This window comes from Etheostoma spectabile, chromosome 15 (genome assembly GCF_008692095.1).
Source record: "Etheostoma spectabile isolate EspeVRDwgs_2016 chromosome 15, UIUC_Espe_1.0, whole genome shotgun sequence".
Taxonomy (NCBI): domain Eukaryota; kingdom Metazoa; phylum Chordata; class Actinopteri; order Perciformes; family Percidae; genus Etheostoma; species Etheostoma spectabile.
Window position 1 is genome coordinate 27,777,480 of NC_045747.1, and position 11,738 is coordinate 27,789,217.

At 41.3% G+C, this 11,738-nt stretch overlaps 2 protein-coding genes across 6 annotated transcripts in view; both read left to right on the top strand.

Moving 5' to 3' along the window:
- Nucleotides 1-2,269, top strand: part of tssk6 (testis-specific serine kinase 6) — a 4,077-nt gene extending 1,808 nt beyond the window's left edge. Inside the window, exon 2 of the mRNA XM_032536825.1 lies at nucleotides 1,416-2,269. Within this exon, the coding sequence (XP_032392716.1) occupies nucleotides 1,416-2,135 (720 nt within the window). The 3' untranslated portion in view covers nucleotides 2,136-2,269. The remainder of the gene's footprint in view (nucleotides 1-1,415) is intronic.
- A 3,081-nt stretch (nucleotides 2,270-5,350) lies between these two features.
- Nucleotides 5,351-11,738, top strand: part of hdgfl3 (HDGF like 3) — a 12,956-nt gene continuing 6,568 nt past the window's right edge. For 2 of the 5 annotated variants that reach the window (XM_032536827.1, XM_032536828.1), the window contains exons 1-4: nucleotides 5,362-5,670; nucleotides 6,424-6,500; nucleotides 7,254-7,392; nucleotides 7,690-7,842. In XM_032536827.1, the coding sequence (XP_032392718.1) occupies nucleotides 5,587-5,670; nucleotides 6,424-6,500; nucleotides 7,254-7,392; nucleotides 7,690-7,842 (453 nt within the window). In that variant the 5' untranslated portion in view covers nucleotides 5,362-5,586. Of the gene's footprint in view, nucleotides 5,671-6,423; nucleotides 6,501-7,253; nucleotides 7,393-7,689; nucleotides 7,843-11,738 lie in introns of all 5 variants that reach the window. The other 3 variants (XR_004335193.1, XM_032536826.1, XM_032536829.1) reach the window with 2 other exon arrangements.

Below are 11,738 nucleotides of genomic sequence, written 5' to 3' on the forward strand. Positions count from 1 at the left end.
CACCAGCTGCTCCGATTCTCCGACCAATCTCCGACCAATTTCGTTGTGACGAAAAGGGAGCTGAGCCAGAAGGCAAAGCTCTCGATCTACCGGGCAATTTTCGTTCCTACCCTCACCTATGGTCATGAAGGCTGGGTCATGAAGAAAGAACGAGATCCAGGGTACAAGCGGCCGAAATGGGTCCTCAGGAGGGTGGGTGGCGTCTCCTTAGAGATAGGGTGAGAAGCTCAGTCATCCGTGAGGAGCTCGGAGTAGAGCCGCTGTCCTTCGCGTCGAAAGGAGCAGTTGAGGTGGTTCGGGCATCTGGTAAGGATGCCTCTGGGCGCTCCCTGGGAGGTGGTTCCAGGCACGTCCAGCTGGAGGAGGGCCCGGGGAAGACCTAGGACTAGGTGGAGAGATTATATCCAACCTGGCCTGGAAGCCTCGGGATCCCCCAGTCGGAGCTGGTTGATGTGGCCAGGAAAGGGAAGTTTGGGGTCCCTACTGGAGCTGCTGCCCCCGCGACCCAACACCGATAAGCGGTGAGATGGATGGATGGATGGACCATTTAGGCCATATATATATATATATATAATATATATATATATATATATATATATTTTTATTAGATTAGGTAATACTTTATTCATCCCACAGCGGGGAAATTCCCTTGTTACAGTAGCATTTTCTACAATAAAAGCAAAAAACAAACAAACAAACAAGTAAACACACAAGAAAAACAGGCAAACAGTAGACAATGAGCAGAAGGTAGACTGGAGTAAAGTGCCGTCAAATAAAGGTATTGCAAAGTAAAGTGCGGTTGCCATAGTACAAAAAAAAAACAAGTAAGTAAGTGACGTTAAAATTAAATTGAATGTGTAATTTAAGTAATATTGCAAACGTAGGTAACCATAATATAAGTTATATTCACCTGTGACCATAAATACTATTGAAAAAGTAAGTACTTGTAATGGAAAAATATAAAGACAGATAATAAAGATATACAAAGAGTGTGTGGAGTAAATGAAAAACAGGAACAGAAACTACAACATTATCAACATTATTATATATACATTATATATATATATATATATATATATATATATATATATACGTAATTTAGTGGAGCGGAATGCCGCACACTTCTGGGACGGCCTTCTGGGACGCCCTTCTGGGACGGCCTTCTGGGACGGCCTTCTGGGACGCCCTTCTGCTTATTTCAAGCTGGTGAAATAACAAGCATTGTCTTGAATGGCCGTGATTTCTGCCGGTGTCCATTGTGCCGGCGGAACGCAGCGCAGACGCGCCCAGTGAAATTTGACTGTAAAAGTGCTACCATTTGTGTTGTTAGGTCCGATTCTTCCTATTTAATTTAGATTTTATTTTGACAGCTATTGCACATTACTATATTTCACCATGAACTTTTGTATTTCTAGGTCTATCTGGTGATGGAGCTCTGTGTAAAAGGAGACCTCCTGAAGCATATCAATGTCAGGGGAGCCTTACCGGAACATTCAGGCTGCAGGCTTTTCACACAGTTGTGCAAGGCCGTCCAATACCTTCACAACAGTGAAATGGCCCACAGAGACCTTAAATGTGAAAACATGCTGCTGGATACACACTTTAACCTCAAAGTGTGTGACTTTGGGTTCAGCAGGAGACTCACTTACGAAGAAGGGCGGTTGGTGCTTAGTGAAACCTTCTGTGGGACCTCGGCCTATGCATCGCCTGAGATTTTGAGAAGTTATCCGTACAACCCCAAAGTGTCTGATGTGTGGAGTATGGGTGTTGTGCTGTACATGATGCTCTATGCCGCAATGCCTTATGATGCCAGCAATGTTAGGAGGATGGTGAGAATTCAAATCCAGCATAAAATCAATTTCCCAAACACTTTGTCTGTTTCATCTGAGGCGAAAGACCTTATCCGAAGCATTCTGCACCCTGTTGTGGAGCAGCGAATTACAATCAGCAGCATATTACAGAGTTACTGGATGTTGCGGGAAGGGAGAACGGAGGACAGTAATGAGACCCCCACATCAAACGCTGGCTCTGGGCAGGACGGACCTACAAATAAAAAGGCCAAAGAAGAAGAGAAACTTTCAAAAGACAATTCAGAACCAGGGGAGGGGCCATCACATGCTACTCCAAGACATTGATGTTACATTGAAAATTAGAAGCTGACCAAACTCTAAATAAATACATGTATTAACACTTTTTTGTTTTAAAGTAACCAGCTGCAAAGTGTTTGAGTTTCCTCAATTGCAGGTGCGATGACCTTCCCACTGTCTTGGAGGCTGGCCAACAGTGGAGGGTTGTCAGCTGACAAGAAGAAGAACAGAAGAAGAATAATTAAGCATCTGTTACCTTTTAGGGCCTTTATTTTGAAAATACACCCTGCTCTAGGGCACCTCAGTGAGGTTCTGTTAGCATCCGGTAGCTTTAATTTGAAAATCCACTCCACTCCATGTTGAAGAAGGTGTGTGTGTTTGTGACACAGGACTTTCACCCAGGAGAGTGGGGTTCGTGTCCAGCGTGTGTCCTTAACCGTCACGTTATTGCCGTGCGTCAGAGAAGCCGCTTTCTTCTTTAACCAGCCCATTGTTCCCGTGTTTCACAGAACTGTAAGCCCCCCATGATCTTTCTCTAAACCCACCCATCCCATTCCCGCGAGTCACAGAACCATAACCCCACCCACCAGCTTGTCCTTTGCCAAACAACGTCAAAATCAACCAAGCCCAATTAGGTAAAGCGTGTTCTATGACGCTAAAGGAGACTTTTAGCGTCAATAATACGACAAAGGCACCTGACCCAGTGTCCGTATTTTACAAGATGGGGGTGAGAATGTGTTGGGTGCTCTGTATACGAGGGAGAACTGGCCATCAGCCATTGTTTCGTCGATGTCTTCATCCACATCTGTCTCCACTGCATGGTGGACAGTTGACACTTGGTCCTACTGTACATGAATAATAAAACGTCGTCAGCATACAAGAAAACCCTGTGCTCCTTGGACCTCAATGAAAACCCTTAAGGGGTGAATGTCTAAAAGTTTTTAGGTGTTTTATAGAAAATAAGCGCAAATAGGAGGGGAATTTAAATATGCAAATGAGACATCATCTTATTAAATATGTGCTCATTTGCATAAATAAAGGTGTTTTGGTATTTTTCAACTTGGAATCTCTTTTCCCCATGTATTGGTGTCTACATAAGTGACTAATTGTCTCATTTGCATAATTAAAAATTAAAGTTCAGAAAATCTGTAAGACATATAATTGTCATAATGAAAATAATTCACTGGGGTAGTTTCATGGCGATATTTGTTAGTTAAAACATTTTCCCTATTCACCTGCATTGTCTCCACTTAACATGGGCTGCAATTAGAAATTGTGGCATCATCAATATCAGTACTTTTCATTACTTTCCACCACTTTGAGCTCTTTGCACCTTTTATATGGTATACAGTAAAAAGTACTGGTGATGTCATACAATTTGTGAGATTTTCTGGTGCAATGTTTTTTGGATTTACCCCTCTCACAAAATGCTTGTACGATTATTTAGGTTAACATTTTTCTTCGGTGGTCTTGCATTTGGTCACACGGTCAGCAAGGTCTTGTGGGTAAAGCTGCTCCAACAGTATGGTCCTGCTGCTGAGGAAGCTAAATAAATTACAAATTACTGCACTTTTATGAAATCAACCCACTTGTGCCTTTTTGTACAATTTAGAAATCTGATTTTAAACTTCCAAACGACTACTTGCTACTGCTTTACATAATTGGACTTTCTTTTGCCTCCTACCTATCCTAATTTTTGTCATGGAATTATTTTCCCATTTTCCAAAGTTTTATTGTTGGTCTGTTTTGTCATGGCTTCATAATTTGACTTGATGCCATTGCAAATGAGGCCCGCCACTCAACGATCCCTTGAGTATAAATAAAGGTTGAACAAATGAATTAATAAAGCAATAATCCATTAATCTGATCAGATTGTGGGTACATCTCATATTCCAGTATGCAAGTGCAAAACAGCCTACCGTCTATGTATACATTTACAAAAAAAAGAATTTTGTGCCAGACTTCCTTAAATTTCATCTTCTTTATGTGTCTAATATTAATAATGGCAGCAGTAACAAGAATAGATGAAGTAACAACAAGAGATGTTCCCATACCAATACCAGTATCTGTAACGGCTCCGATACTGCCTAAAACACTGGGATCGGTAACGGAAAGTACTGGAGTTTATGCACAGATCCGATACCACGTAAAAAAATAAAACCTAAAAAAATTCTACGTTAAAGTAGTTTATTTATGTTATTTGTCTGTTACAACAGACTGTCAAACTGGATAATAAAAGAAAGTTCTGCGGTGTTCATCGTTCATGTTCCACAGAGAGTTTAAGCTAAGCCAGACCAACAATAAAGATAGAAATCATATCACATCCATACAGGGATAGTAGTATACAGGTGTTAAAACAATCAAATATATGACACACTGGTATTGGATCAGTACTCAGTAATTGGCCGATACGCAAGTTCAGGGATCGGAATCGGTATAGGGAAGAAAGAAAATGGTATTGGACCATCTCTAGTAACAAGTTGGACTGGTTTAAAGTAAGCTACAACTTCATAAACTCAGGAAGGGATGAGGATCCAGCTGATACTTGTTAACATCACCGGGGAGATGCTTCCACCAAGTGGCTGCAAACTGTCATTAAACTGAGGAATGACCAATAAAATGGAGACACTGGAACTACATGTCTGATAATAAGTAGCCTGGGAAACTGCAGTTGCTGAATTATGGTTATTTGATCATTGCCATGTGTTAGTCATCATTTTATTGCTAATAATCTGGCAACTTTCACTAAATATTATTGTAGGGTAAAGCATTAAAATGGGACACTTTTTTGAAAATTTGAACTCTGCAACAATTTGCAGAATTTTCCAAATGCCTAAGATCCAATCTTTCTATTAACATCAAACCCCGTTACTACAACATGCAACAACAACAAAAAATATTAAGAATAAATAACACAATATCAATGGTTCCATCTCAAACACAATATGTCCTAAAACACTTTTTTTATTGGCTAAATGGGACACCTTCATTGACAAAATGGGACACCTTAACTTATGATGCAAAAGACAATGAAGAAGATGAGCAAAAGGTAGGCTAATGTCTTCAAATAACACATACTGTACAGCCTATAAAATAAAACAGCAAAAGTAAAGCATCTCTAGAATGTCTTCCTTGCTCTTGCTTCTCTTCTCCTGTCTTTCCCTGTTATGGATTTTAGTTGAATGCATGTGCGTCAGGTTTTCTTTTATTTCGATGACCGGAAGTTTGATTTGTCCTATTATGACAGACTTTGCGTTTCTTACAGGTACCCTACTCCAACTTAGGCCATTCTCGGTAACGCTTACACCTGAATTTGTGCGTAAGAGGATAGCCCTTTCCCAGGGCCCGTTTTCCGCGTTTTTTTAATTATTTATTTCCGTGTAAACTGCAGTCTTGATATAAAAACATTGATGGTCGATAATTTATCCCTGCGTTAAAGCGCCCCGGGGTGAACTGCAAAGGATTCTAAAGTCGTCTCATCCGTTTTTAACCCAGCGACATGGCTCGACCACGGCCGCGCGAATACAAGGCAGGAGATTTGGTTTTCGCTAAGATGAAGGGATACCCGCACTGGCCGGCGAGGGTGAGTCGAGGATGCGGCCGGGCTGGGAGCACAGGGAGGCGGGGTTGATTTACACAATACAGCCGCTGCTACGCTGGGGTAATAGGAGGGATGCTACTATGCCTCGAGCCACAGCCACAATTTGGTCGGCGTATTTCTCTTACTGGCGACCTAAACGTCTTTTAAAAAGCCTTTCTTTTCCGCCAGGTTGAGTAAAAAAAGGTAGACATTTTACACTAACATTTATTGGGCTCCATTTGTCACCGATACGTTTTCTGCTCCATTCAGCTATTGCTTGAGTTGTAACGCATTTTGGCGTGTTAATATTTTCCACGAGCCGAGTTAGTACATTGTGTTTGTCATTAGCCTAAATGTTGTTGGTATTTAGCTGTCACCCATGGAATAATGAGCCAGTAGCTGACCTCAGGTAACCCGTAGCGCCTCTGTTTCAAAACTACTACCATACAACCGTCTCATTAGCAACAAATGGTGTCATGTATTTAGATAGTAGACAGAGTATGGCCTCAAATTCAATGGCGCACATGGGCTATCATGTTATGACTGTGGATTACCACTATGCAGGCTCCATTTCTAACCTCTTACAACAAATGAGCATCTCTATTATGATACAATGCTTTGTATGACAGGACATATAACCCATAGTAGTACATTATTAGTGAGGTACATTAACATATGACTGGTAGTCTGATCATAATCTTAAAAAAAAAGAGAAGTATAATACATATGCAGTAATTCTCTCTCCCTGTGCTTCAGATTGATGAGCTTCCTGAAGGAGCTGTCAAACCGCCTGCCAACAAGTACCCCATCTTCTTCTTTGGGACCCATGAAACGTAAGCACCTTGCTTTGCCATACTCATATTAATATGAATGCTTTGGAGTTGTGATACAGTTGCACCATATTGGGACTTTTTTTTGTGTTGTGTACAAATTTGATATCTCTGCCGAGGCAATGCATTACTATGATATATAACTAATACTCTTTACATTATCTTAGTTCAGGGAATATCCACATTTTAGGCGTTGATGTTCATTCTTGACCTTGGAAATGAAAGAAATTTAAAATCAAGGGTCACACAAGCATTTTCTGAAACTTTCAACCACATCATATGATCCTCAGCTGACCTAACTATGGGACTTTGGTCATGTAATTTCAGTCATATACACCATGTGACCTGTGAGATAACACATGTAAACCATTTTTTTAATTTAACAAAATATGATGAAAAAATATATATGCCCAAATAACACAGTAGAAAGAAAAAGCTTCCTGATTTAGATTAGCAAATATATAATAAATAATAAGTGAACAAGCCTATGAATCTGAGTATACAGGAACATATTAAGTCCTGAGTTAACTTCTCACCTGAAGTAAACCGAACTCCAGTTCAATTGGAAGAGAACCGAGATCCACCGACCAGAGCTTGTTGGTTTGACCCGCACCAGAGTTCAGATGAGCTGTCACACCAGCCCCAAACCAACCGGCCTATCCGACCAATACGCTCCAGGGTTGGTTTCAAACGGACCAAACGAGGCGGGTGTGAAAGCAACCTAAAAGTAGTAAATGTGTCTTCCCCCTTCTTTAGTGCATTCTTGGGCCCGAAGGATCTTCTGCCCTACAAGGAGTATAAAGACAAATTTGGCAAGTCCAACAAGAGGAAAGGCTTCAATGAGGGCCTGTGGGAGATCGAAAACAACCCCGGAGTCAAGTTTACAGGCTATCAGGTCAGTCGGCAGTCTATTGTGTCTGTGGAGAACAGCGGGAGAAAACATGAGCGGGGGAAGAAGAGATGCCAGGCAGGCTCGATGCTCAGAGCCACATTGTTGCCTCGCCAAAAAGTGTGAGACACAAATGAAAAGGGCTGTTCATAGCAGAAGCGTTTGAGTAAAGAAAGATGGATTTATTTTGTCGTAACTTGCAGTCTTACATTCATACATTTCAGGTGTCAGTTGGTGTGGAACTAGCCATTGCTGCTTTTAGTTTTGCAAGAAAAAAAAATGGTAGGCATCTTTCGCACACAGGCCATCCAGCAACAGAGTTCGTCAGAAACAGAAGAGGGAGGAAACGCTGCTGATGGCAGCAGTGAGGGCGACTCTGTTGAGGAGGAAGATGACAAGGAAAAGCTGAAGGGAGACAAGACCGGATCCAAACGGAAAAAGACAGCCACCTCCAAGGTACTTTACTTCAGCTGGGGACGATAACTAAAACAGGAGCGAGGAAAACTCAGGTATAACAAGAGCACCGAAGTGGTGGAAGAAGTATTCAGGTCCTTTGCGTAATTAAAAGTATTAATACCACACTGCGAAAATACTCTGTTACAAGTAGAAGTCCTGCATTGAAAATCTTAATTACGTAAAAGTATGTAAATCAGGAAAATGTGCTTAAAGTGTTAAAAGTAAAAGTAACGACAAAGAAATTCAGAAAGTGTAAAGGATCCAAACAGTTGTGTGTTTAATGGTCTAATCATTTCAGCTGGACTTGTAGGACATTAAATTGTTGGCTAGGCAGATTTTATAAACTACATGTGTTTTATGTGCAAAAATCTTAATTTGTAAAGTGACTTAAGCTGTCAGATGAATGTAGTGGAGTTTAAAAGTACAATATTTCTCTCTGAAATGTAGCAAAGTAGAAGTAGAAAGTGGCGGGAAAAGAAAAGACCCAAGTAAAGCACAAGTACCTCAACATTTGGACTTAAGGACAGTACTTGAGTAAATTTACTTAGTTACATTCTACCACTGATGACAAGCAACCTGAAAATGATATGATCAATTAAGTGGCTAGATGTTATCCTGTTTGCTTATTTGAAATCTGGCATGAACAGTACAGACAGATGTCATAAGCTGGGGGGACAGATCTACCTCTTCTAAATATTGGGTGTACTTGATCGCCTATGCAATCAAGTACAACAGGTTGATACTGGCACTGGCATCTCTAAAGGTCTTACCCTGTAAACTTGAAACAAACTAGATTATACACTTCGTATACATACACCGTCATACATGAGTGAATGAGCATCTCGAAAGGCGAAGGTGTTTATGCCTGTTCAAATGACCACCCTCGAATGCAGGATTAAAAACCTGCTTTACCTTCACACTGGGTGACATGTTCCTTCATTACCATGAACTGGAAATGTAAAATAATCTGCCACAGAACATGGTCCCCTGAAAATACACGGTTTCCTCCTGTTTGAGTAATGCTCGCCGGCCCTTTTTCATGGGATTTGTTGACAGTGAGAAGAGTAAGGCCAGCTTCATCCTTCAACATGTGCATTATTCCCAGAGTGATATATAACACCTACAAGCAGTTCAGTGTATAGGGATACTTAGATGTTCATGGACACAATATTGTCATTAAAGGGGTTTGCGTCTTCCAGTTAAGTATTTGTCAAAAATGAAGCAGCGTGGCTGATTCTTTTTGGGTTTTTTCTGCTGAATACGAGACTTTATTACATGGTTTGGTTGAATTCTTATGTAGAATGCAATCTGTTATTTTCTTGATAACAAACCGTTGCTAAGTATAACACACAATTGTCATAGGCGCAGTTCTGTTCACTCTGGAGAACAGCTATCAATCAATCCTTTTGAAAAAAGTCTGGATAATTTATATACTGTGGCAAAAAGTGGGGAAACGTGGACCAACTTCTGTCCTCCAGTTCAAGCAATGACAGCAGATCTAGTGAGCGTCTATCGCTACATCTTTATATACGGCCTATGATCGCTACGCAGTAACAGCAGGTACAACAACGCTAATTGGTTAGCTTAGCTACATTGCAACATGTTTAACGTTAATTTACAGGTGTGTCAATATGCAGCGGCTGTGTCAAAAGGAAATAAGTCATAAGGTCATTTGTCCACCACGGCAACACCCCATAAAATGTACACGGCTACTACCACAGCCTGTAAGGGGGTGTTGACTAATAGGCTAGCAGCTAGCTACAGAGTTTACGTTGCTATGGACGTAGGATTCCAACCGTAGAGATGAAACGGACTATTTTTTCGAGCAGAATCAATAAACTCCCATTTAAAACAATATTTTGTGTCAAATTATTGCTTTATTTGGTGAGTCCATGTAATAAGCGGGATAATATAGAGGGAGGCCGTTGCTATGGCTCTACATTATCCCTTACATAGCTACACAGTGTAACATTTCTCCCAATTTCATTCACCCAAACATGTCTTTAACAACCTCTGTTCCATGGGGATCTTACTGTAGTCATTAGGCCGTCCACTTCTGTTTGCCCTTGCCTTTATTTTGAAAAAAAGAAGAAGCTTTGAGGGTTTGAAGGGGTGGAGTGCTGCAGAGCACTGCCACAGTGTGCAACTGTGTCAGTGCAAAAGCCATTGCTGCTGTAAATGGAAGCGGGTTGAAAAAGTCACATGCATCTTGCTCCTCACTTAGCAACCACAGTTGCCTAGCAACTGGGCTCCATTACGCACAGCACATGTGGTGCATCCGAAGGAATGTGGCACTATTGTGGAGCGGTTTGTTGATCTGTGTGTGTGTGTGTGTGTGTGATACATGAAGGAACTGGAATCTCCTCAGCTGAGAAAAGCTTAAATAAGATCTATGTCTTTATGGGTTGAGAGTGGGGCATGATCATTTAAAAACACACACACGCTCACACTGACCAATGATAAATTATTACATTTTTGCATCTATGGTTTTAATGGTTTTATTGTATATGTTGTACCACTGCGACTTTTGATGCATTGTGACCATGCTAAAGATTATTATTTATATATGTTTTAGATATCTTCACATACATAAAAGACAATATTTTTAACAAATTTAATATGAATAACAATGAATTAAATTTGTAATATGCATTATTTTATTAAAAAAACATTTATGAGACAAATACAAAAGTAAGCCCTGTCAATTGCCACTAGTGTGTGGTGGTGTCTGTATCTGCAGAGAACCAGCTCTCTGCCTGGATTCACTCGTTTCTTATTGTTTTTCTGTGAGTGCGGGACGTTTATGGGTGTGGTTAAAGAACCTTTGGGCCCCACGTTAGTTTGTTACCCCCAACCAATAACAGCGTGCAGAACGGGTAGCCCGTTCTCATAAGGGGTTGATCAGTCGACGTCGACCAGTCGCTGATGACGTCATTGACGTTCTTTTTTTTCAGTCATTAATTAAATCACAGAAGGAGGGAAGGCTTTGCAACAATCTGTATTCACTGACAACAGACAGATAATTCACGCAGAACAGCAAGTACAACAAGCACCAACCCAGCTGCATTATACATAACACCTATTGTTAGGCTATATCTCTCATATAATTGCATGAGAAAATACTTTCTTAAGTTCGGAAAACAATTGGGGAGGAAAAATACACACAGGCACAGGGCTGCAAGGCGAGTCACCATCACAGTCCCACTCAGTCACAATTTCAGTCACAGTTTTGGGTTTTGGGCTGGGTGAAGGCTCACCTTCTGTTGCACAATGGTATTTCTAGTCAGAAAATGGTGTGCTGGTGGCTGGGACAGCCAGGTAAGGAAAACCGTCAGTGTTCTGGGCCCACCCCGGCAGCGGGTTCTGCATGGTGGGAATCTGCGGCGTTTGCAAATTAATCGCTGACCTCTTCATCTGCAATGGAATAATGCCCCGCTCTCCATCCACTTTGGTAGTGAGGGCCGAAACGTTGTTCAAAATCCCGTTTGAGCCTGGCTTTTTCCCCCGTTAGTGGCTCTCCCTCACCTAGGACAAAATGAGAAACTAAGTTTACCAAAGTTTAGCATTCAGCAATAGAAAACAATTTAAAACCGTTAAGGTGACATACTTGTTTCATTCAGCTGACTCACCTGTTGCTGCAAAGCCGCTCTGCCTCCTCTTCGAGCAGGGTGTTGAGGTGGCTCTGGGCGGGCTCTCTTTCACTCTACGGGATGAACTGAAGATGCTCTAACGTGGGATCAAGCACACATGCCACAATAGGAATGTATCAAATTATGAGAAAGGCGCTGCTGGCCACTGGGCCACTAAGTCATCTAAGCCTGCTTTACAGTATGAATAGATAGTGTCCTCTTCTGTGCTGGTTACTTCCCTGCATATCATGATGCGTTGCTACACAC